Genomic DNA, 27,626 nt, shown 5'->3' with positions numbered 1-27,626 from the left:
CTGGAGCTTAAGTTTTGAAATTCGGCTTAGTTTAAGAGATTCTGGGGCTTATGGCATGTGCAGAAATTAAATAATACCACAAACGCTAGCATCGCTGGGCGTTTATAAGCATTGCAATGTATCCAGTGATTCGTTGGTATGATCATCAGGCATTTGATGATACAAGTGAGGAAAGTGAAGAAAAAAAAACTATCGTTAAGAAATCGTTGCGGCCTGTTCCAATTCAAGGCATTGTTGAGCAGGCCTAAAAAAAATAGCGGCTTTAGACTCTTCCGAGCTGACAGAAGGCTGACCAAGATGGCACGCTGCCATCTTGGTCAGGCTTATTATTCGCAAAATCGAAGATTTTTCAAGTATATTGGTTCGTCGATTTTGTTATTCTGTCTGTCTGTTGGATTCGCTATATATGAGATGTCCCTTATTGTCGGGTTTTCCGGGTGTGTGTGTGTGTGTGTGTGTGTGTGTGTGTGTGTGTGTGTGTGTGTGTGTGTGTGTGTGTGTGTGTGTGTGTGTGTGTGTGTGTGTGTGTGTGTGTGTGTGTGTGTGTGTGTCTGTCTGCAATGCGAGGCTCCACAGCACGAACCAGCGAACCAATTTCAATGAAACTTTGCCAACAGTTGCCATATGGTCTGGATGGAATGGAATGTGCGCGTTTGAATTTCGTTGCCTAGCAACCACCCGTTGCTGTACAGCTGCCGAAAAACCATGTACAGTATTTTCAATACTTGTCCTTCAGTTTTGAATGTAGAGAAACGAGACTTCGGAATTAAACACTTCGAGATGTTTCGAAAATTATACTCAAGCCGATTTTTGATTGAGGTTTTATTTTTCAAATGGTAGTCCTTCAAAAATCGGGTGTCTATTTGCCGTCATTTAAGGTGTGTATGCAGTGTTTGTAAGGAACTACACCGTCGTTCCACCTTCGATCTCTCCTCGATCCAAACGTTATTGACCAAAATGAAAAGGATCCAAAATAAATGGAATCACCGGCATTTCTGTCTTTGTGGATTTCTAATAATATAATATGTTTATTTATTTACCGAAAACGATTCCACGACCCACACACCACCTTCAATTATTTATTTATTTCCCGAAAACAATTCCACGACCCACACACCACCTTCAATTATTTATTTATTTACCGAAAACAATTCCACGACCCACACACCACCTTCAATTATTTATTTATTTATCGAAAACAATTCCACGATCCACACACCACCTTCAATTACTTATTTATTTCCCGAAAACGATTCCACGACCCACACACCACCTTGAATTATTTATTTATTTACGGAAAACGATTCCACGACCCACACACCACCTCCAATTATTTATTTATTTACTGAAAACGATTCCACGATCCACACACCACCTCCAATTATTTATTTATTTACCGAAAACGATTCCACGACCCACACACCACCTTCAATTATTTATTTATTTACCGAAAACAATTCCACGATCCACACACCACCTTCAATTATTTATTTATTTACTGAAAACGATTCCACGACCCACACAGCACCTCCGATTATTTATTCACTGAAAACAATTCCACGACCCACACACCACCTTCAATTATTTATTTATTTATTTATCGAAAACAATTCCACGATCCACACACCACGTTCAATTATTTATTTATTTACTGAAAATGATTCCACGACCCACACGCCACCTTGAATTATTTATTTATTTACGGAAAACAATTCCACGATCCACACACCACCTTCAATTATTTATTTATTTACTGAAAACGATTCCACGACCCACACTCCACCTTCAATTATTTATTTATTTACTGAAAATGATTCCACGACCCACACACCAAATTCACTTATTTATTTATTTACTGAAAACGATTCCACGATCCACACCCCACCTTGAATTATTTATTTATTTACGGAAAATGATTCCACGACCCACACACCACCTCCAATTATTTATTTATTTACTGAAAACAATTCCACGATCCACACACCACCTCCAATTATTTATTTATTTACTGAAAACAATTCCATGACCCATACACCACCTCCAATTATTTCTTTATTTTCCGAAAACGATTCCACGACAAACACACCACCTTCATTTATTTATTTATTTACCGAAAACAATTGCACGATCCACACACCACCTTCAATTATTCATTTATTTACTGAAAACGATTCCACGACCCACACCACTTCCAATTATTTATTTATTGACTGAAAACAATTCCACGACCCACACACCACCTCCAAATATTTATTTATTTACCGAAAACGATTCCACGATCCACACACCACCTCCAATTATTTATTTATTTATCGAAAACGATTCCACGATCCACACTCCACCTCCAATTATTTATTTATTTCCATAAACGATTCCACGATCCACACACCACCTTCAATTATTTATTTATTTACCGAAAACGATTCCACGATCCACACACCACCTCCAATTATTTATGTATTTACCGAAAATGATTCCCCACCAACACACCACCTCCATTTATTTATTTATTTACCGAAAACGATTCCACGACCCACACACCACCTCCAATTATTTATTATTTAAAGTGGGAGTGGTGTAGGAAAGTGGGCGTGGATTATGAAAAATATTGTGTGGCTCAGGAGGTGTGGTCACACAAGAGCATTGAGAGAAGTTTATCGGGTTTTCCGTGTGTGTGTGTGTGTGTGTGTGTGTGTGTGTGTGTGTGTGTGTGTGTGTGTGTGTGTGTGTGTGTGTGTGTGTGTGTGTGTGTGTGTGTGTGTGTGTGTGTGTGTGCAACGCGAGGCTCCACTGCACAAACCAGCAAACCGATTATTTTTCAAATGGTAGTCCTTCAAAAATAGGGTGTCTATTTACCGTCATTTTTTTATGAGGAGTGCCAGTTGGCAAAATACGCAATAGGAAAAATCTTGCCAGGCAGAGGAACAATTGTATGTGAACCACTACGTCTTGGCAATGAATCTTCGTCGGTGGATCGGTCAGAATGAATAGCATCGTATCCAGCGCTTCGATCCTAGCAAATCCCTCGTCGCCTACCGGCTTGTCTGTCTGTTTGTTTGTCTGTTTATCGCCTACAGGTCACAAATTTTAACTAATCTTCACGAAACTTCACCACATCGTAGAGTTTGTCATAAGAATGAAGACGGTTGTTTTTGAGTTCAAAAAATCAACATAGGACCAAAGTCAATAACTTAGGTGAGATTTCTAAAATCCTCAATTTTCATCCGATTGGCTTGAAATTTGAAGAGGATAAATATTTCAGTTTACTGAATTCAACCACCAATTATTTTTGAGGTCAATATCGACCGAAAGGTCAATATATGCCTATGGTCAACAACTAAGGTGCTATTTCTAAAAACCTCAATTTTCATCCGATTGACTTGAAATTTGAAGAGGATTTATATTTGAGGCCACTGAATTCAACCAGCCAATTATTTTCGAGGTCAACATCGACCAAAAGGTCAACAACTAAGGTGATATTTCTAAAGTCCTCAATTTTCATCCCGTTGACTTGAAATTTGAAGAGGATTTGCATATCAGGACACTGAACTGAATTCAATCACCAATTATTTTTGAGGTCACCATAGGCCGAATTTCTAAAATTGTCAATTTTTATCCGATTGACTTGAAATTTGAAGAGTTGCATATTTGGTCATTGAATTCAACCAGCAATTATTATGAGGTCAAATTTGTTTTATGGATTTTGCAAGTGTTGTGCTCTGCACGACTTCTTGTTTTGGTTTTCTATGGTAAGCACCCCTAAATTATCTTCAAAATGGGTGTTTAAATTAACCCAAACACCCAATTTTCAATCATGCACCACCTTGGAGTTCCCTTAGTATGCGTGCAAAGTTTGGGGCCACTATGTTTCATGTTTTTTTGAGTTATGGAGGTGATGGCCAGATGGCCTGGGTTGGGATATATATCCTCCCTTTACACACAAATAACATCACGGTAGGGAAAAGATCTATTCCATTAATTATTGTGGCTCATTAAGAAGAATGGACTGGCAGGATAGCACTCTTGTCATTTGAGCTGTCTAACTAGTCTGGGTTCAAATGTGGGTTTCGTTATAAACTGTTATCCTGGTGTTTTGCAATGCATCATTCTGTGCACCTTCCATCAGAAGACATTATGCCAAAGGATCCACCTGTCAGTACAAGTTGTTGGTGGATGTTAAAGATCCCGAGGTGTCTTTCATGAACATTAGGCGATGTATCGACGGCATTCTGAATAAATTCGAAATTCCTGCCAGCTTAAGTTGAACGTCAGGCCTGGCAAGACAGTTTTGAAAGGTTTGGCCGAAAATTTTTCCCCGGCCAACCCTACAAAAACGTCGGAAAAATTGTGGCCATTAAAGTAGAGTGAGACTCTCATTAAGATGAATAGATTCATTCTCCAGACCATTCATCTTGATAAAAATTCGTTTAAACTGGGAATTAAATAAGAAACACAAAACATTAAGTGCAATGCAGGAAGAACATAAATCTGCAACAGAATGTGCACTGTTTAATGCAATTTTATTTTCATCTCTTTCATTCCCTCAGTCATATGCATCGTGATAACCATGCAACATCTCCTCGAAAAGATTTGTTTTCAACATTTTTGTTCATTCAACAAGGAGAGCAAAGACGAGATTTTTTTTCACATTTTTCAGCTTCTTATTTGGCATGAAGAGCAGGTGCTTACAAATCCTTTTCGCATGAAACATGAGATTCTGTTGAAAAAATTCAAGTGGAGTAGAGTGGCTCAAGCTAGTGAAGCTGAAGGAGTACCACAAAAATTCCCTATTATTGTTTTCCCAAGAGCACTATATAATGTATCAGGCCCAATATGCTTGAAATTTTTGACACCGTGCTGAACAAGCCCACGACAATTTAGGCAGGCCTCCGGTGGTGTCACTCTCATCATACACGATTGGGTACGCATCCACGTCCAGTTTTTTGGATAAATGTTTTATTTTTGTAAACATCGTCGAGACTCGTGGAAGAGCTAGTACACTGAAAGGGTCAGGACGTAACAGCCAAAAACTGGATGCAAACCAAAAAGCAAATGCGTCACTTTAAATTTAAGGCCTTGAAAGCATGTATTTCGCCATTTTCCTCAAAGCCTGGAAAAAGGCATGTCGACGGCATAAAAAGACGGCAAAAAGGCATAAAAAGGCATGTAAAAAGGATGTTTTGAGCGATCACGGAAAAGGGACGGAATTCACGCAATCCGTAACTTGAAATGGAAAAATAATTCTGAGATAAGACGACAGTATTTTTCAGCCGATACGTCGATGTGGAGTCTTAGTCGAATTTGCTAATTTCCCCATTTTTATTTCCTTCATTCATCGATAAGTCAAGTTGGAGTACAAAATGAAGCTAGATCAACTATGGTAGTAAGAGCAAAACTGACATTCAGTCAGGGCAATAGAGGTGTTAATCCCTCCCTGATACTCACAATGCATTACTGCCTATGGTGCTTCTTTAAAAGAAGCAATTTAAATGTATTTAATATTTAAAACAAGTGACAGAATCATCATGAGCACTGTTCAGTGGCTTATGGCACGTAACATTTTGTCGCAGTTCACTACTCCTTAATAAACATCAACACTTGATACTTATTGTAATACAATCACTCAATGTTTGTCCACCTCACTTTGCAGCCATGATTAGCCTTCTTCGTTTCCTTGGTAAGCCGCATCATATCCTTTGCTTTACGCCAGTCCTGGACACATTGCTCAACCAATCAGCAAATGTTCCAGACAATGATTTCTGTACAGTACAGTGTCCAACATTTTAAAGTTGAAATTTTTAAGTGCTCTTTCCTTCTCAACACAAGATTCGTTTTCGTACAAATATTCCTATTTTCCTGGTGCTGTGATCACACCATCTCGTTTATTTATTACCGTATTTTTATTTCTCACCATCTCGTTTGCTTATTACACTTTATTTATTACCGATCGCATCATCTCTCACCTCGGTGATGACTTTTCCACTCCAGATTTGCCGCGTGACCTGTTCAATAGCTCGATCAGAGATTCCTTTTCCAGATTTGACACGCGGCCCATTTGATATCTCGATTGGAGATTCCTTGAGTCCAGGTTTGCCGTGCTGCCTATCCGATAGCTATCAGAGATGTCTCAATTCCAGATTCACCACACGACTCACCCAAAAGGCCGATTACGGCGAGGGGAGCACCGTATAGCTCTGGGCTTACCTACCCCTTGCCTTCCCAGCTCACAAATTATTCGAGCAGTCCATCCGAGATACGAACACACGTCTGAGACGTCGAGACACGAGACACGTCCGACACACGAGATCCTCCCTGTAAACCCTTCACTCCACACCCACACCTCTCCTGCCCAACGAGCAATCTCGGCCCTACATTTTGTTGAGTCCCCCGTAACCTTTAATTTGTGTTCTTGATTGATTTTTCTATACCTGTCTCTAATATGTAGTTAAGTGAGGTTAAAGTTATGTGAGGGTGACCGAAAATGTGCCCTGGGAACACCTCCCTCATAGTAATGTTAAACGTCTTTGGGAATATGTCGTCTGCTTAACTTTGCTTTGCTTAACGTCGCACTTTCTCGGAACACATCCACAACATTGAGTGGAAACTTGCTGTTGGGTTTTAAATTAACAATTATACAATTAATTTCATAAAATATCACACCTTCGTGGGTGCAGCAATTAAACATGACATCTTCCCGGTGCTACACATGCAAAAATATTCTTGGATAAGTTCACTGAATGCTCGAGCATCGTGATTGTGGAGAGCTCTAGTTGCTTTAGCCAAAAGTTTGGGATTCCATTCAGGCCTGGGCTTTTAAAATTTGGCATTTTTGCTAGTTGTTTGTATTTTTATTTCTTCTTCCTCAGTTATCACTGGTATCATTTCACCAACACCGATTCTGAGTAGCATTTTCACTTAGATGTTGGTTTTTCTTTTCCAAGTTTTGGATTCATTCCGCCTCCTTGTTCTGTTCTTTTAGATCTTCATAAATTACTTTTCAAAATCTTCAAGTTTATCTTTTTCAGGGGGACTTGATACATTATGCTTTTGTTTTCCAAGTTTGTGGTTGAATTGTTTCGGGGGTTTTTCATGCATGTGGTTTTGTTTTATCTGATTGTTGACTTTGTCGTAGTTTTGTATTTATTTTCCTTGCTATTCCTATTTTTTGTTGTTTTCAGCACTCATTAACTTTAGGACTTTGTCTTCGATTTTTTTGTTTGTTTGTTTTTTTTTATTTTTGGGATTCTCTTCATAAGCTTTGGGCTTCGGTTTCCTCTCATGAATTATTTTCTTTGTCCATCTTCATTTCTCAGTTATTAGCTCTGTTTCCATGGGGGTGTTTGGTTTCTATTTGTGGCTCTCATCTATTCTTCTTGCAACTTTGTTTGCCTGTTACTTTTTGTTGAAAGAGCAATGCCACTCCAAAGCATACAGAATTTTGTGGGGTTTTTTTGTTTTGTTGTTGTTGATTTTGTATGGACCTACATAGTCGAGGCTCATGGAGGAGCTAGAAACCGAGCTGGGCCGACTGTGAGAAGACATCGTCTCGGGTTCGTGCTGCGTCATGTGGCATAGTGGAGGCAAAAGGAGGTGGAGGGGTGGAAGAGGGTATCAGCATCTCCGAAGTGAGATTTCCTTCAAGGGGGATGATTTGGGTGTCATTTTACCAATTGATCGGTTGGTTCACCGAACCAGAATTTTCGTCCATTTATTGTTTTTTTTTAATCCGATAGAGTTGTGGTCTTTCTTTGAATGATGTCAATCTTATTTCTTGTACTTAGTTGACCAACTCTTCTTCCAATGTACGCTGCTCTTCATCATCCTTGTCTTCTTCCTCTCCTACATTCTGTCGTTCTCCTTCCTCTAATTGCTAATCATCATCCGCCGTTCCCGTTTTTATCCCCTTCGCCTGTCTGTCCCCCACCCACCCCACGGTGGGTCTGCATCCCCTACCTCTATCACACTTCAAGTCTGCCTCTGGACTTCAGGTGCTACATCACGTTCCAATCTGCGGATTTGCCACACAATCCCTCCCCACATCACTGCTGCCAAGTCCCCAACATCCCTCATCATTCACATCTCCTGCCACATGCTGTCTGGCTTTTCAAATTATATGTAGTATTATCATATTTAAATTAACGACTAAATACAGTGTACTTTTACTTTTCATGGCACTGTACATTCATTTACTTTTGTTCGGATTCATTGAGCATAGAGGCCATGCAAGGCATCTCTCACCATCAAGTTTAAGGGGTCGAGGGAGATTAAGTTTAGCTGGGTGGAAATAATGGATTACCAATGGTTTGCTGTGTTCTCATGACCACACGTTTAATGCCTGGCCTGCATTATATATTTTATGAACACTTTACATGCAGTGAGGACAGAACATGTGGCACCAACTGCACCTATTTTCTGATTAATGAACTTTTGACATGGAAATCCTCCAAATGAACTTTTGACACATCACATGTAAATATACAAACATAAATCACATATGAACAAACAAATATGTGCACATATAAAACGTACATGTACACATATGCAACATACACATACATGTACACACACACACACACACACACACACACACGTGCACACACACACACACACACACGTGCACACACACACACACACACACACACGTGCACACACACACACACACACACACACACACACACACACACACACACACACACACACACCTTTCAGTGTGGCATCCTACATAAAAGTTTAGATTCCCACTTGATGTCACTTTGGGTTGGATTTGCAAGTATCAGTCCTCTACGGCTGTAAAACCATGTTCTTGTACCCTGCTGGTAATGTGCCTGGTTTAGTTGCTGCTCAAGTGCTTTTTGTTGCTGTTCTCCATGGGAATCCCTTTTTAGGCCTGACAGTTGGGAGCACATCATTGCTTGACATCTTGTCTCGATACAGGGTGGCCCAAAAGTCTGATTGCTTCCTTTATTTTCAGCAAAGTAATTGCGTACATTACATAACAACCAAGATATAACTTGGAAAACCCTATTTATCTACATTCACATCCAACGAAAGCAAAATTACAATGCACTTGTCAAAATGTCACGACAAATTAATGTAAAAATTGGTGAAATTTTTTTTAAAATCTGGGTCGAAAGGCGCTGTCACACCTTGACGATTTAGCCAGCAATGGCAACGTATAAAAATGTATGTAAAACGTTGGCGTACGCTGAAATTTTGATGTCTTTTGTTAAGTTTTGGTCGTATTCATAACGTGTTGGTCGTATGCATAACGTATTAGTAACGGGCACAGAACGTTTCGTTGTCTTATAGATAACTTATACCAACGAATGCTTAGCCTGTTGTCGGCGTTCACAACCTATGCACAACGATAGTTTAACTTAGGCATAGCGTGCTGCACGTATCGCCAACGAACTCGTGGCGTAGCCTGTTAAAAACCTGCCACACGCCAATTTAAATCATAACCGCCTGAAAATTGAAAGTGTCAACCACGCAGTCACACCTTGACGATTTAGCCAGCGTATGCCGACCTATGAAAAATTTGCCGAACCAAGCTGGCACACGTCGAATACGGTATGGGTAAGTTGTGTATACGTTAAGAGAACGCTGAAAAACGATGAAGTATGCTGTCATATTTCGTGGTACGTCTCGTACGTCGTGAAATTTCAAGCATGCTGAAAATTTTACGATGCACTTGCCGTATGGCTCACACTTTCCGCTACGCTGGGAATAAGTTGTAGGCACGATATGCGATCGTTTACACACGTCGACACAAGTTCCTTGTAAGTCACTCATAAGTCAAAACACGTCGAGGTAATGTTTAGCATACCCGAAACTTATTTTCTCCGTCAAGGCACATTTTCTTTTTTTCTCCTTGGCTCCGTGAAGGCTCGTGACGAAATATCTGAAGTTGTTGTTGTTATTTTTTTTTATTTATTATTATTTTTTTTTAGTCTCATGAATTTGAAAATATATTCGTACATTTGCTTTTAAGTTTCAACGTCGATGTGACAATATCCTCAAACAGAAAATATTCACAGAGGAGGAACTAAGAATAAGACATGAGCAAACTGAAGAGGCAATCGGACGTGACGTAACGGCACGTGACGAAATATCTGAAGTTATTGTTTTTTTTTTTTTTTTTTAAACGCTGCCAATACGCCATTATACGGTAGCTGTAAATTAGAAACACGTTCAGTAAGTTCTGAGGTCGTCCGCAAGACGTCAATGAAATACGTCTACATACGTCAATATCTGTTGGAGGTACGTTACACATAGGTTCAAAGCACGTTACTCATAGGTTAGAAATAAGTTTTGGGTACGCTAAGCATTACCTCGACGTGTTTCGACTTATGAATAACTTACAAGGAACGTGCCTCGACGTGTGTCAACGATCGCATAACGTGCCTCGACGTGTGTCAACGATCGTGTAATGTGCCTACAACACGTTATTTATAGGTTATAAATAAGCTTCGGGTACGCTAATCATTACCTCGACGTGTTTCGACTTATAAGTAACTTACAAGTAACGTGTGTCGACGTGTGTCAACGTTCGCATAACGTGCCTACAACTTATGGCCAGCGTAGCGGAATGTGTGAGTCATACGCTGGCATCCGTCGTAAAATTTCAAGCATGCTAAAATTTGAGGACAACCGCAAAGTACAACGATGAAAGCCAGCGTACTACGACGTATGGCAGTGTTTTTCAGCGTGCTCTTAACGTATACAAAACTTACCCATTACGTATTCGACATGTGCCAGCGTTTTAGACAAATTTTTCATAAGTCAGCATACGCTGGCTAAATCGTCAAGGTGTGACAGCACCTTAAGGGGGTGTACAGGGGGGGGGGTCGGGGTTTCCCCCCCAAAAATATGTATTTGCTTTCTTCTTCGAAACTTGACCACAACTTTCATCACCCGTGATGTATCAAAATTTCTTCACGCCGTTAAAGAAAAAAATGAGGTCTATGGGGGCTTACAAGGGGGTTGCTTCTCAAAATATGTGTTTGTTTTCTTCGATGAAACTACACAGTACACACCCAATTTCGATTAAATTTCACCACAACCTTCATCACACAGTATGTACCAAAGTTTGTTCATGACAAAAAAAATCTGGCTCTAAGGGGGTTTATGGTGGGAATGGATGGGGGTTGACCCCCAAAATCGGTATTTGCTTTCTTCTCAGTGACTACTCACACAATTTCGATCAAACTGGACTACAACCTTCATCACCTGTGATGTACCAAAGTTTGTTCATGGCACTAAAAATAATCGGGGTCTAAGAGAGTGTGCAGGGGTGGGAGGGTATTCCCCCCAAAAATATTTATGACTTGCTTTCTTCTCCGAAACTACACACACAATGTTTATGAATCTTAACCACAACCTTCATCACTCATGATGTACAAAAGTTTGTTCACGGCATTAAAAACAATCTAGAGGCATTTACTTTCTGCTCCGTAACATATTTTGTGGGTCATCCATGCATACCAGTGGTTCCCTCGTTATCTTATCCTGCTGCCACCAGGTTAGCACCCAGGGGTATTGCCCCTATTTTTTTAAAATATGGCCAGGCACCGGCACACAGTATCCAAAGACACCAAGAGATCTTTAACATCCACCAGCAAATGCTCGCAGACACGAAACACAGTTTAATACCCCTCTCCAAAGTATGCCACACACAGCAATGCAAGGCCCTGCTGACGAAACACAGGGCTAATAGTTTATTGTCATGTTGGGGATGGAACCCAGGCTAGACTGCTCCAAGGCAAGTTTGCTACCAACCTGAGATATAATATTATCTCTTTTTATATATTATGCAAGGACAGTCAAAGGTCAACGTGAGCACCCAGGGGTATTGCCCCTATGTTTATTTTATTTATTCTTCAAGATGTTAAATGCTGGGATTTTTTTGCAATAACGCTGCCCACCGAAGCAAATTATATGGGAAGCAACAACAATGCTGGTAAAAGCATTCAGGGTAAAAACCAGCTGTGGGACAGAAGTGTATCATAAAGTTCCCAGTGAAGGATAACATCAAACCAGTGGAGACTGCACAATTTGCTGATTCCTTTATTTCACGTAGTTGTGCATTTCTCTGATGCTGCAAATCATTGATATTAAAAAGTCCATGAATGAGCGAACCGCGTTGAGCATTCGCCAGTGAAACCAACTGCTGTCACTCAAGAAAAAGTGTTGAACAGCTAATTATGGAGAACCACCGGACTACTGTCGTAAGATTGCAAAAATATATTCTACGCTATTGTTTGAGTTTTATAAACTCTTTCATTCTCATTTGACTTTCAATATGGCCGTCACGTTTTATCAAGAACCAAAACAAACTCGTTTGGCCGTTGCATCGGAAGGGGTCCTGGAACGCCACCAGGAGGAGGGAAATGATTTATCGAAGAAGATCGTGATATCTGATGATACCCGAGTCCATACTCTCACGCCAGAGTCAAAGCGAACCAGCATGTCGTGCATAGATTCCTGGTCCACAAACAAACAAAATCAATTCAAGGTTTCGCTATCAGCCAGAAAGCTTATGGCAATACTGTAGTGTTTTGGGACGTTAATTGTTTAATTTGCATTGAATTTATTGACCGTGGGGAAAACATCGACGCACTTGTACTGCAGATGATGGCTGGCTTTGCTTTCTCAGGGCGTGACTTTACTGCACAATAACGGTCACCCTTTAAATGGTAAATGTGATCACCACTACTGTTGCGGAGATGGGTTCGAGAGAGTTCCAAATCTCGTACAATCCAGACTTTTATCACCTTGTAATTTTCATCACGTTTTGGACCATAACAATACCATCTGGGTGACATTCTTATGAAGGATTAATACATCAAAGTTCGTGTCCTCAAATGGCTTCATACTCGTCCCATTGGTTTATACAGATGGCACAAATGCGCGACCGCATCTATGGGATGAGTGGCGTATGTATCACAGGTTGATGAACACATTGAGAAACAGCTGACGTTTCATCAACTCCCCCTGCCTGTCCTTTTTCGATTTTATTGAAAGGTCCACATCAACTTTGAACGATCTTCATACCTGCATACGTTCACAGACATGTACACACACCATGATCCATCATGCCTTTTCCGCACCCAGGCCACATTGTTTATTGATTGAATTACCTATTACGTACCATGCTCGTATACAGGGTGTCAATTCTGCCGATGCAGTTTATCTGGAAAAGGTTACAATCCTGAATGGGTCGCCACTCCGATGCGGGATACCCGACCAATTGTGCAGGAATTTGGATTTTTTTCAGAGTGCTACTGCTCACCCATCTACACAAAGGACACCGAGGACACCGTGGGATCTATACCATCCATACATGACTACACGAGGGCATTGCTTGCATTATTATTTCACAATTAGAGTCTGTATCCCTTTTATAGCAATTGAAGGCTTGTGGAGGAGTTAAAGCCATTCAGATATTTTTGGTTTACTTTTACCTTAATTGTAATGAAATTGGAAAACAATTGGCAAACCAGAGGATATGGGATTTGAACCTTGCATCCCAGCATTCATCATGGTTGCCCCTCATAGCCAAAAATCGCTGTTCACATGTGATTTGCGAACAACCTCAGAATGTCAATTTGTTTAGAGAGTCAGAGCTACTGCCTAGACAACAACCACACTCTGAGATAACAAGTAGGGTAACCTGACCCCCATCAAAGAACCCCCATGAAGACCAGACCACTTGCTACCCACAGTTTCAGCAGGAATTTTTCCTCGGTGTTGGCGATAACTTGCCTATTCTTTGCAAAAAGACACCATGGGATCTTTAACATCTGCTGATAACCAAGGCTGGCATACAGATCCTCTGGCTTATTGTCTTACCGATGGACGGTGCATGCACAACACCAGGCGGAGAGTTTATAGCTTGGTGGAGATTCAAACTCAGGATAATCAGCACAAAGGGGAGTGAGCATACCTCGATGCTATGATGCCAGCCCCAACCCGAGCTAAGTGTTTGGAGTACAAAGCCAAACAAGCCGATCCCAACACTGACCTCTAACGTGCATGTATTATTCAAACCAAGATTTTGCAATTCTTATTGACTCCAGATTTTAATTAAAATTGGCATGGTGTAATAAATATGCCTGGCTAGTATTAGGTGCTGGCAAGATGGCCTAGGCCCTTGAGGTATGCACACTCGGCCTCTAAGCGGTGTAGCCTGGGTTTGAATCTCGGCCCAATTATAAACTGTCATCCCAGCTATAAACTGTCGTCCCAGTGTTTCACAGACAAGATGAATCATCAATGTGTGTGTGCCGTCCCTTGGATGGATGTTAAACGGGAATCCCATGTGCCGGCATTAGTTGGTATGCGTTAAAGATCCCACGATGTCCTTCGCTAAGAGTAGGTGAGCTATTGCCGGCACCGTGGTCAAATTCAAAATTCCTGCCCTGGCTACTGCTGGGAAGGCAATGGCAAACCAACCAGTATAACCCTTGCCCAGAAACTGCTTTGACAGCACCAACACTCTATAACAGAGCATGTTAAAATTTGAGTACATCAGAGTCAGAAAACTGCATTAGGCCAGAGACTTACTCTGTGTTTTTGTGTTTTTTTAAGATAGCATGTAATCTTTTACATCCACACGATTAAAGATGGAGTTGATAGGACAGTTGCCTTCGTGTTTAATAAATTGCCACCACCCCACCCTCACTCCCACCCCCTGCGCTACTTCCACTGCAGCAAATGCCAGTTTATAGTTTGCTATGATGAAACCCACACTTCACAATTCAGGCTCAGGTCTGACCTATTGACCATAAAGTTTCCGACAACTGGGAGTTCAAGATGTATGTGCAAAGCTTTATACACCTTGATAGAAAAAGGAAGGCGGAGGAAGGGGCATGAGGTGATATGGTTGGCTGGAAAGGAGAAGAGTCGGTTCAGCTGAGGTCACAACATCCGCAACGTCACAACTCACTGCAGGCTCACATAAAGTGCATTCTTTCTGGAAATTTTGTTTCATTGGATTAAATCCGAACCATAAGTCATCAAAAAGTAATGCTGTATGAAACATACATTAATGTAAAGAGTGATGAGAGTTGTTTGGGGTTCGGGAGTGGAAGACAGCGAGCTAAGCAGGAGTTTTCAAAAGGCCAGCGGTGTCTCTTCGAACGTGTCAATTTCTGGTGAAGTGTCGTTTCTAACGGTGAAGAGTTTTGTTTCCATATTTCAAGGTTTACAGGATTTGATTGCCTCAGTATGTGAACCGAGCGCTTTGGTGTACGTTCACCATCCATCAATTGCTCTTTATTGTGAGCTTGCTTCTTATTCAGAAGTGCGGTGTTAATCTGGAAGCACTTTTTTTTTTTCATTTCCCTTTTTCACGGGGAGGAAGATCATTTTTGTTCAACCTTCTTGACAATAAACCAATACTTCAGTCCACTTTCTGGTCAAAATGTCATCATCTGCAGGCGCACGGCTCGTATCTATCAGAACTAAGTGACAAGTGGAAACGTTTTGCTTTAACTCTTCTCGACTTCAAACTTTTACATTTGGTTTTGTGGCCTCTCTGAATTTGTGACGTCATGTCAATTTATGCTTGGAGGCTGAGTACTTCATCATCATTCTGTCGACTTTAGCTCCCTTCTTCTGGTCAATAGAAAAGTATTTTATTTTTATGACTTGCGAAATCAAACGTTCACAAGTATACAGGGTGTCTCAGAGGTCTGGGACCCATAAGATACCAGAACCGTGCTTGGTAGAGCGCACACTTCTGCCAGGCTGAACAGTTTACGTTTTGTATTCAACCGATGGGCTGGATCTGGATCTGGACCTGAAGCAATATCTAAACAGCTCGTTATTGTCACCGAACCAACTCATCCGTCAAGTTTTGTCATAATCCGCCCACAACGTTTTGAGATATCATGCTATGGATTTATATACATAGCATGATATCTCAAAACGTTGTGGGTGGATCTTCAGGAAAATATAAAACAGTTCGTCCTTGTCACACACCCAACCTGTCCACCAAGTTTCGTCCGAATCCGTCCATACCTTCTTGAGATATCCTGCAGACAAAAAGACATCACAAAGACAGACAAACAGACAGGGGTGAAAATGTAACCTCCGTCCACCTTCGGTGGTTGAGGTAGAAATACACATTTTTTACTTTTAATTTATTAAATGTTAAAATTTATTCCTATTAACTTGCATGTACGTGACAATTCTTGCACGTGTTTCTCTGAACGTTTCTTAAGAGGGAAGCACTGATATCAGCACATTCCTTCCGAATGTGTTCCTTCAGGTCTGCTATGTTGCTCGGTCTCGTGCTACAAACCACGGATTTCAGGTGTTCCCGTTCAGGAAAAAGTCGAGTGGCATTATATCTGGACAATGCGGAAGCCATTCTAACAGGCCACAACATCCTATCCACCGCAAATTTATTGTTTCATCCAGCCACTTTCCGACAGTCGTGGCATTATATGGCGGTGCCCCATCCTGGTGAAACCACACTTTTATCTTTCATGCTCAAAGGCATACCATCCAAATAAGGAGCCAAAACCTCTTGTAACATTGCGAGGTAGCTAGAACCTGGAAGCATTCTCTTCGTAAAAGGAAGGGCCGAACAGAACATCACCATGAATATCACACCACCCCATTAATTTGAGGATCATATTGAACATGAGTTTCATCAGTCCAATTCGGATTCTCATCTTTCCCAATCGTCATAATCGGCAATGATGACGATGACTCTGCTGGTCAAATGGATCGTCGCTTCATCACTGGAGATGATGTCAGATAATAATGGGGGTTCCACATCAAGTCGATGCATTCATTACCCACTCATGAAATGCCATAAATTCCGTCGGCATCATCTCCATGAAGAGCTTGAACAAAGGTAACCTTATATGGGTGGTATTTGTTTGCCTTTAAAATTCTTACTACAGCAGAACGGCTAACTCCCACTTCTTGACTAATTATTCTCAACGATTTTTGGTCCTTATTGTAACCACTAGCTATCATGTGCAACCTGCGGTTGCTGGTTGCGTCATTTTCTGGGGGTGCCGCTGATGCAGTGCCCTCTATTACCAGTACACTGGGACCCATTTCGCCGAACTCGGAAGGATGACAGGCCGAGTCAACCCCACCTGGTGTTGATGCAACGGAAAACAGGGGATCGAACTCAAGACCCTAAGATCTCAAGCCAGCCACCTTAACCGTTGAGCCAACACCAGGCTTCTTGCAACCACTGCAAGAACATTTTCAGAAGTAGTTCCATATGTGGAGGAGCGAGGATAAGCAGTACGAGATTTATCAGCTCAACGCTTCCAGTTGCTTTCAATTGTTGTAACACTTGACCGACTAATTGATGACTTAGCTTTGGCTTCTCAGAGTGTTTTTCATGGAATAACTGGCGTGCGTCCCTCTGGCTTTTTCCAGACACCTGAAAGCAACACAAGTTCCACTTTTTCTTTCTTGGTGTAATGAGCCATGAGAGTATTTTATTTACCTCCAATATAAAGAAACTGACATTAAAAATGAGTTTATTTAACTTTAAAACTAAAATGTCTATTTGTCTGTTTGTCTGTCAATCACCTGCAGGTCGCATTTATACAGTCCGCCGATCTTTGTGAAACTTAACCACCTGGTAGAGCTAGTCATTAGCTATAAGCCTGTTGTTTTTGACGACTATTTTGCATAAAATCATCAATTTTCATCCGATTGACTTGAAATTGGAACAGAGTTTGCATGTTGGTTCACCCATCAAAAAGTAAGAGGCTGTTGTTTTTGAGGTATAAAGTGCAAGGTCGCAACAACTTATTTTGTAAGTTCCGGTCTATGGCCGCTTGTTTATTTGTTTTAACCCTTCCTCTCAACCTTTACCCTCACACACAATTCGTTTCCTCCCAGTTACTTGCTCTTATTGAGCCTGCATTATTCATGGTGGGTTTGTTAATGTTTTGTTTCTTGTTAGTTTTTATTTTTTTTTCGCGTGTTTCTAATGGTTTCAAGTTCTCTTTCAGTTTACACAACGCAATGAATCTGCTTATCACGTACACTGATGAGCCAAAACATTATGACCACCTGCCTAATATGCTGTTGGTCCTCCGTGTGCCGCCAAAACAGCGCCGACCCGCCGAGGCACGGACTCTACAAGACCCCTGAAGGTGTCCTGTGGTATCTGGCACCAAAACATTAGCAGTAGATCCTTAAAGTCTTGTAAGTTGCGAGGTGGAGACGCCGTGGATGGGACTTGTCTGTCTGACCCAGTCGTCTGGCCATAACAATTTGGCCCTTGTCAAAGTAGTTCAGGTCTTTACTCCTGCCCATTTCTCCTGCATCCAACACATCAACTTCAAGAACTGACTGTTCACTTGCTGCCTAATATATCCCACCCCTTGACAGGTGCCATTGTTACAAGATAATCAATGTTATTCACTTCACCTGTCGGTGGTCATAATGTTTAGGCTCATCAGTGTATTGTTCTGTTTCCTTCGAAACTGTCTCTTTTAAGAGAGGTGGTAATTGTACTTGGTTTATTTTGGGAGGACTATCCCTTGATCCTTAAGACCCAGATGTTTTGAAAATAAAATCCGATATTGGCGATTCATTTACATTTTGGTTTCGTGAATGAGCAATTTTAACGTTGCTTGGAAGAAAAAAAAAATTGCACGCAAACTCATTCGCGGTGATTCTAAACGTTTCGGATCTTTGACGGAAAACAATCGATGCTCAAGATGAAACTGGTCTCGTTTTCACAGCTGTCTGGATGTCGGCATCACATGGGATTTAGTTATTTTTTTATTTTTTAATGCAGTGTACGGCACTTCAACTTGCTTTCATGGAAGCAGTGTTTTCCAACGCTTTACGACGCTGTCAGCATTCCGATTCAACCTTTAAGTTTTACAAATAAACCATTGAAGTTGGGAGTGCATCAAGCCATTAAAATTCAAACACCTGCACAGGCGCATTTGTCTTCGTCAAGGCCCTTTTAGGTCATTTATCACCTTTTCCTTTTCGGTCGTACAATCCATCCACTTCAGCTTTAAAAGAGTGCCATAATTCAACATAACGACTTAACAGTTGCTGCATGGACTCGTGGTGCTTCGGTGTGGAAGAGGTCACACGCCATTCAAGTGGACCGGAGGTCCTGACATTATCTCATTGCATGCAAAAAAAATGCTTCCCTTCAGTCGATACAGCATACTGCTTGGTGGCTAAGTTAATTATTGGAATTTTGTCTGAAGGTGTCGACGCTCTGGCTGTGAAATTGATCAATGGCCTACTTCCTGCAGATACTGTGGAACCGGCTATAATTCATTTCTCATTGTTGTTGCAATCGGTAGGGAGAGTTATAACGAGTCAATGGTGAATAAATCTGATGTCACCTATTTTTGAAAATAATCGTCACCCAATTACCATCAGCAAATTTAGATTTTTGATGTTTTGTGATGTCGATGAAAGTGCAGCTTCAAATCGAACAATGCTTTTTAATTTAAAATAAAAATAAAAATCTACTTTTTCTTTCTTGGCCAACATTGTACAGTCAATCACCCTTGATATGTTCGGTGTCGGTTATTGCTGTTTGATAATTTGCTGATTGTGGTTTCCTTCTTAATATGACTTCTTCGTGTTTCTGGAGCGTATTTGCACTGCTTGAAGTCGACCTCTTTGTGTGACCAGGTGATTCTCAGGCATTTCTACTTGAAGCGGATGGAAGTAATGGCTCACTGTGAGGAATGGATCGCAGACATCCAGCAGTATAGTGCGGACAAACGAGTTGGGAGAACGATGGCACATCACGCAGCTGCTCTGAAGGTGGGAAACTGTTGAGTTCGGAGTATTGGAGAGGGTATAAGTGGAAATTAGGAGATCCTTGATCCCAGCGACAAAAGTATTGTCTGCCAGATTATTCTTTTTTTTTAATATTAGGGAAGTAAGTCAGCCCAGAATTACCTTTGCTACCGAAGGTGGGCAGAGGTTATGTTTTCACCCCTGTCTGTTGTCTGTCTGTCTGTTAATGGGATATCTCAAAACGTTTTTGACGGATTCAGATAAAATTTGATGGAAAGTTTGGGTGTGTGACAGGATGAAATGGTTAGATTTTGGGGAAGATCCGGATGCTTGAATTTTTTTTTTTTTCGTGATTCTTCATCATTGAGATCGGGCTAAAAATTATATATAGCATGATACCTCAAAAAGTTTGGACGGATTTGGACGAAACTTGATGGCCATGTTGGGTGTGTGACCAGGAAGAATTGATTCAAGTTTGGTGAAGATCTGGATCTGGATCAAAGAATTTTTTTTAATGTTTTTTTTGGAAGTGATTCTTCAGCATTGAGAAATGGGGCAAAAAACGATATCTGGGATGATAGCTAAAAAATTGCAGACGAGTTATGACAAAACTTGGTGAAAGAGTTGGTTCGGTGACAAATACAAGCTGATTCGATTTTTGTTCAGATCGGATCCAGATCCGACATATCAGTGGGATACGAAATGTAAGGAGTTTGGCCTGGCGGAGGTATGCGCTCTGCTGAGTGTCGTCATAGTTTCTATTGTTTCTCACACTGCTGGATGCAAATTGATTAAAATCAAAATGATATACCCGGTTTCAACATGACGTCAATATATTCTTACTGCATACAATTTCATGTATCATGCTCTGTACAGAATATATGGTTCTGCTGAAGCAGTTTATGAGCTAGGTTAACAATCCTGGTTGGGTTGCCACACCGACACAGGAAGTTGGGGCAGAAATTTGTCGTTTGTTCAGGGTGCTGGTGATTGCTCGCCTTCTCTTCACGAAGGACACCGTGGGATCTTTCACGCCCACCAACTTACGCCGGCAGACGGGACGCCCATTTTAACGTCCATCCTCGGGACGGCGCACACATTGATGAATCACCCTGCCTTTGAAACACCGGATTGGCAGTTTATAGCTGGGGCGAGATTCGAACCCAGACTGGACAGCTTGGAGGTGGTGTGCTTACCTCAACGCTATCCTGCCTGGCCGCATACAACGGCAGACCAAAATTCACATAAATCGACCTTTCTTCAAGTGTGTTTGATGACCAACTTGTATTTCATATTATCTTGATGTTATCGGAAGTAGAGGTGAACAGACTCGAAGTAAAAATGAGTGTGATAGCATTTGTAAGACTTTAAGGTTTGTTTTGGGGTTTTTTGTTTTTAAAGGTGCAGCTTAGGAAGTAAATGTCTTTCCATTGGCCCAGCACAGCATGTCACAGTAAAGAAGGGGGCGGGGGAGGGGGGGGGGCTCGTGCCATTTGGTGCGATAATTTCCATCGGAGTCTGGAGGCATTACGCATGTGGGTGTCACTGGTGTAAATGGAATGTGTAGGTTTTCGGTGAGCAGTCATGCTTGGCTGGTTTGAGAGAGCTGCTCGATTCTTTGTGACCAAGCCTGGGTCCGGGTCGGGCTTGAGTGCACTTTAAACCAGACATTGAACAAATGCTGGCTCCCCCCTGTACAGAAAATGCAGCTCTTGCATCAGGTGTTTGTTTATTCTATGCTCTTCTTGAAGTTTTTCGTGTGAGGATAGAATGTAAGCACGCTTTGGATTGGAATATACAAATTGTTGAATTGAAGGGGATAAGATGTGTATGATGTATCACATTTTGTGTGAGAAAGCTGTATTTTTAAAGAAAATCTGTGGGGAACATTAGGTCGCACAGGAATGTTGTTCTCAAACTGTTTTGCATCACCTTTGTCAGTAGCGTGATTGTTTGTACAAGATAGTCAAAATATTTACTTCTCACTGTTTTTCAAATTGAAAATTATGCAATGCAAGTTTTGGTTTTAAGACATTTTACGAGCATATTTATTTCAATATTTTTCTCATTCTTCTTTCTCATTTTCCCCTTTGTTTCATGCCCAATCCCCAAACTGCAGCGGCACGCCGGCCAGCTGCGTGACGTACTGCTTAAGCTGCAGTGTCCAGAGGGCCTGGAGTTTCCCGAACAGATGAATGAAGCCACGGGACATTCATGGCTCCTGGGTACAGACGGTCTTAACGAAGAAGTAACTGAGCGTCCTCAGCAGCAGTCGGAGATCTCTGGACCCTCCTGGCTCATGGATCCCGAGACGGAGGGTGCTACTGGTAGCGAGGGCGCATACGGAGGCGCGGACTTTGACCCTGTGGAAGCTTTAGAGATAACGATGGAGGCTGCGGAAGTCGCAGCGGACCCTTTGCCAAAGGCTTATTATGGCCCATGAGGGGCTTCAAGAATGGACTTCTAGCACTGGACTGCTGAAGCAGGAAGAAGCCAAGAAAAGTGAGTGCACCACTAAGCAAAGGGACAGCACGGTGAGCATTGAACAGAGACCAGTCTCCACAAATGAGATGCTCATAGCACGCTAACTTGCAGCAAAATCAGTTTGCTGTTTCCTTAATTTGTGGCTGCACTGAAATTCGAGCTTATAGAATTGTTCTTGTAGCCCAACACCACCGTTGGGTATAACACAGATCGGAGTGCAAGTCACGTAAATCAAACCCAGGCAGATGAAAGGTTTTAAAGAATACTCTTCCAAACTCCATAAAATGCCACTCTTTAGGGATACTTACGTAAATTGGATCACCGAATCACACAGGCAACCAACTCGAGACAACGTTGCTTCTTGTTGACCCAGGAACCTGTATTATTTAATCCGTGTAACTTGTGTTACCTTTAAAAGTGATTGCTATTACACCTGATCTTGGTCTTTTCACATTCTGTATTTCTTATGCATCTCTGTGGGGGGTTTCTATCCAAGCTGTCAGAGCTGGAATAAAAGCTGAGACAAAAGTAAATATTTTTTTTTCACGCTGCATTGGAAAGTCTGCGATCGCCGAGAAAGTTCTAGCCATCAGTTCTGCTCTGGGAGAAAAAAATAAATAAATAAAGAGGAGGATCATGAAACCGATTTAGTCATCAGTTTCGCCATGGAGAAATTCTGTTTTCATTGCCCTCAGAATAGCTGTCCGCATGCAAGTTTTAATATCTGCGATGTACAGATAAGTATATTTTGTACGCTTTTTTTTGTGGAACCTAAATTCGTTTCTGCTCTTATGAGACACGCACAACATGCTGATGTCTGAACAGGACAGAGCAGAGGGAGCAGACGGTCATTATACACGCACAGGAACATGACGTGAGCGCAAAAGTTGGGTGTGTGAGAGAAGATTTGCAGCCTTGAAGGAATATCATGATTGGACAGGCAGAGGAAGGTGATTCCACAGACGAGAGAAAATATGGACGAAGGAATGCAGGTAAGTGTGCAAAGCCCATAGACTTTGTGCATGAACTCGTCTTCGTGGGGCTGGAGCGAGACAGATGGCTTGAAAGGGCAGGCCGTGCAATAATGCATTAGAGGCATTAGAAAACCAAGCTGTCTGTGGCGAAAGAGCAGAAGGTTCCTTTGCCTCTACTTCCGCCTTTTAATGGGTAACGCCAATGATTCTGAGATGTGGATTCTCTAATATTATGAGAGGTAGAGATGAGAGTCGGGTGCCAGCCAACAAAAGAGAGCAATACTCCATTGCGTAACAAAGGAAATGCTACGTCGGTCGTGGGAGGTTCCACTGTGCTGACGAAGGACTTGGCCCGATCGAAAATTCACAGTCTGTGCCTGGCTTTTCGAGGCCAGCTTGGAAACGTGATTAGCTCAGAAGGGATCATGGCTGCGAATGGCATGTTATGGTTCACAGAAAATCGTACACTCCCAATAACAAGACTTTGCTGTCTCCACTGGCATTCCAGGGAATTTCACGAGTAAGTTGCATTTGCTGCTTCACGGCACTTATTTTTTTTTTCTGAGATGATAAGTGGAAAAACTTGATAATAATCGGATAAAGTAATTGTATATATATTTTTTAATTTCAATTTTGTTTCCTTTTCACAAATCATGTTGTGTTGAAGGTATGGTTTCCATCCTCGTAATTGTTGGGAGAAATAAATGGTGTCTCAAATTATAATGATTTCAGAGTTCTGTACCAGCACCGAGGTCAAGCCGCGTGCCACACGTGCAGATTATTCCTCATCAGTCAGCGTATGCACAACATCATCAGCACGATCCGTTTCTTGTGACGTAAAAACACCACTTGTTGTTCTGTTGGAGAGCATGATGGTATCACCGTGGCAATGCAGAAGCACCGATTGCACGTAAAATGACCATCCACGAAACTGGCATTGGAATAACCGTTTGTTGTGATGCTTCATTTGACCTGTAAACTGAAGCATCAAGACTGGTCCACCTGACTTGTGGGACACCTGTCATGACGATGCAACTTTTGATTTCACATTTTCACCATGAGTGCACACGATGTGGAAATGTGCATTTCAAAGAAACTAGTGATAGGTTGTATTTTGATTGCTATTTCATCAAGGCGAAGACAAATGAGTGATGTGCTGGAATCAAACTCAGGGAATTATTAGGAATGGTTGCAACATGAAAAGGCACAGAGTATTTGCGTTTTTTATGAGCTCACATACAGCTCTTTCATGAAAGTTTTATCACACAATTATGATGCAGGCCAGAAGCCCCCTCTCCCCTCAACGGTCCTTTTGAACCTGCCCGTACACGGCTGGAAAGTCCTGTTTTTCAAGCACTTTGCGTCCACTGGGTCACGTCAGTCCTGTCATGCAAGCACGATATGTCAAAGGCCTCGTACCCTGAAGAGCATGAATAATTTCTGGAGGAGCTTGGTTTAATTTGTGCATAACATGGAGCAACGTGACATGACATCATTTGTTGGTGTCATTTGTTTCAATGGTGACCATTGTTGCCAGTTGATGAAGAAGTGATCATACAAATACAAATGGCTGTTGATATTGACTGCACAGACTAGTGATTTGCCGATTTCTTTGTTTGTCTGTTTGTTTTTCACTTGATTGCCCTGACAAAAGAGCGCAAGAGTCTCGAAATAAACTTTGATGACTGCACTGCACATTTAAATAAATAAATATGTCGGCACTGGAGATGGTAAAGTGTATATAAATAAATAATTCAAGGTGGTATGTTGGTTGTGGAAATGGGAAAGTGTAGATAAAGAAATAATTCAAGGTGGTATGTTGGTGGTGGAAATGGTATTGTGTATAAAAATAAATAAATACAAAGTTGTGTGGTGGTCCTGAAGATGGGAAAGTGTATAAAAAAAAAAATAAATACAAAGTTTGTGATGTTGGTGGAGGTGGTAAAGTGTGTATAAATCAATCGTGGTTCCCGAAAGCACACAGCCGACAGAAAGTGTACACCCCCTTTAAAAATGTTCACCTTGTGTTGCATTATAGCCCGGAATTAAATTGCATTAAATCAGACTTTTTCCAACTTTATTTACACATCGTAACCCACAACTTCCAAGTGAAAAACAAATTATACAAATTTCAGAAAATTAATTAAAAATGCAAAATTAGAATATCTTGGTTGGATAAGTGTCCACCCACCTAAGAATAGCAATTCTAAATGAGCTCAGGTGTAATCAATCACCTTCAAAATCACACAGCAAGTTAATTGGCCTCCATCTGTGTTAAATTGTAGTGATTCTGATTATTTCAGGATAAAATCAGCTGTTACTGGAGGTTTCCTCTGCTGGGTAGTGCATTTCACAGCAAAGACTCAACCGTGAGAACCAAGGTGCTTTCAAAAGACCTCCGGGATTATGTTGTTGAAAGGCACCGATCAGGGGATGGGTAGAAAAATATTTCAAAGGCCTTGAATATCCTTTGGAGCACGGTCAAGACAATCATTAAGAAGTGAAAGGCGTATGGTACCACCAAGACCCTGCCTAGATCAGATGTCCTTCCAAACTGGATGACCAATCAAGGAAACTGATCAGAGAGGCCACCACGAGGCCAATGACAACTTTGAAAGACCTACAGGCTTTTATGGCAAAGACTGGTCACTGCGTGTATGCGCCAACAATATCCCAAGCACTCCACAAGTCTGGCCTGTACGGTAGGGTGACAAGAAGGAAGCCATTACTCCAAAAAGCCCACCTTGAGTCCTGTTTGAGGAATGCAAAAAACCACTCCGGATATTATGAAGCCGTGTGGCAAAAAGTTTTGTGGTCTGACGAAACCAAGATGGAACTTTGTGGCTGAAATGCAAAAAATTATGTTTGGCGCAAATCCAACACAGCACATCACCCAAAGAACACCATCCCTACTGTGAAGCATGGTAGCAGCATCATGTTATGGGGATGTTTTTCCTCATCAGGGACTGGGGCACTCGTCAAGAAAGAAGGGAAAATGGATGGAGCAAAATAGAAAGCTGAAATTGGGACGGAAGTTTACCTTTCAGCATGACTACAATCCAAAGCACACAGTCAAAGCTACACTGGAGTGGTGAAGGAACAAAAGGATAAATGTCCTCGAGTGGCCCAGAGGTCCCGACCTAAATCCAATAGGAAATCTTTGGCATGACTTGAAGATTGCTGTCCATCAACGCTCCCCACGCAACTTGGTTGAGCTTGAACAGTTTTGTACTGAAGAATGGGCAAACACTGTATTTCGCCATCAAGGTGTGCAAGGTTGGTGAGAACCTATCCTAACAGACTCACAGATATAATTGCTGTCAAAGGTGCTTCCAAGTATTAACTCAGGGGGGTTGACACTTATCCAAACAAGATATTCTAGTTTTGTATTTTTCTTTTCTTAATTTTCTGATTTCATTGTCTGAAATTTATACTATTTGTTTTTCACTTGAAAGTTGAGGGTTACGATGTGTAAATGGTGGGAAAAGGCTGATTTTAATTCCAGGCTATAAGGCAACAAAAGGTGAAAAATTTGAAAGGGGATGTACACTTTCTACAGGAATTTAAAACTGTATACAATACGGGACTTTCAAAATGACGTAATCTGCCCCAGAATGCTCGGCACGCGTGCACAGAAACGGCGGTGTTTGGGGAAACCTAAAGTACATCGTGTATGTAAGATGAGGATTATTACCTAAAATGGCTCACAAAGCTGCTAAAAGAAAGCTGAAAATACTTGGAAAAGTACTTGAGAAATAGGGCTGTGCCTCCATGCAACAAAGTTGTTGGAGAACTTTGTCAGCTCACAGAAAGGCCAGCTGGCGGAACTGCAGTCTCCCGATGATGTGGGCCGGTGCAAGGGCCGAGTGGATGAGCGTGTGCTACCCAAACCCCCTACAGATCGCAACCAGTGAATGCACTTTGAACCTTGCGAGAATGCATCCTGTGAACACGGCAGGCTTGGTGATTTATTTCATGGACGTCTACAACTGGAAAGATGATGCGGTGCATCATTACCACCAAGTAATGGTAACTAATTAAACAAAGGACATCTTCGTGATGTGAAAATACATGAAGATCGTGCCAGCTATTACCTACATGGGGGTGAGATGTATAAGGCAAACTTCCCTGAAGGAGACTATTTTTTTTTATCTGGTTTTGGTGCTTCTGAACACCAATGGAAAGGAACATACTTATATGTGGCTTGTGAATGCACAGGGTAATTCTGAAATCAACTTTTAAAAAGATGATATATACTATTAATGATGTTGGAGAGTGGGAGCTGTGAGGGCTGTTACAAATATTTACTTTGATTGATTCTGGGGTCATAAGGGAAACTAGAACGGCACCTCCGCCAAGGTGAACATCTTACGTTTTCTATCCTACAAAAGGTCGGATCTGCAT

At 41.5% G+C, this 27,626-nt stretch overlaps 1 protein-coding gene across 11 annotated transcripts in view; it reads left to right on the top strand.

Moving 5' to 3' along the window:
- Positions 1–22,890, top strand: part of BIRC6 (baculoviral IAP repeat containing 6) — a 443,632-nt gene extending 420,742 nt beyond the window's left edge. For all 11 annotated transcript variants that reach the window (XM_085888090.1, XM_085888088.1, XM_085888086.1 and 8 more), the window contains 2 exons: positions 19,654–19,788; positions 21,884–22,890. In XM_085888090.1, coding sequence (XP_085744216.1) covers positions 19,654–19,788; positions 21,884–22,207 — 459 coding nt within the window. In that variant the 3' untranslated portion in view covers positions 22,208–22,890. The remainder of the gene's footprint in view (positions 1–19,653; positions 19,789–21,883) is intronic.
- The last annotated feature ends 4,736 nt before the right edge of the window (positions 22,891–27,626 follow it).

This window comes from Eptatretus burgeri, chromosome 7 (assembly GCF_056783735.1).
Source record: "Eptatretus burgeri isolate ZD-2024b chromosome 7, Ebu_testis_v1, whole genome shotgun sequence".
Taxonomy (NCBI): Eukaryota; Metazoa; Chordata; class Myxini; order Myxiniformes; family Myxinidae; genus Eptatretus; species Eptatretus burgeri.
The sequence above is the reverse complement of the archived record's forward strand: the minus strand, read 5'-3'. Positions and strand labels throughout refer to the sequence as shown.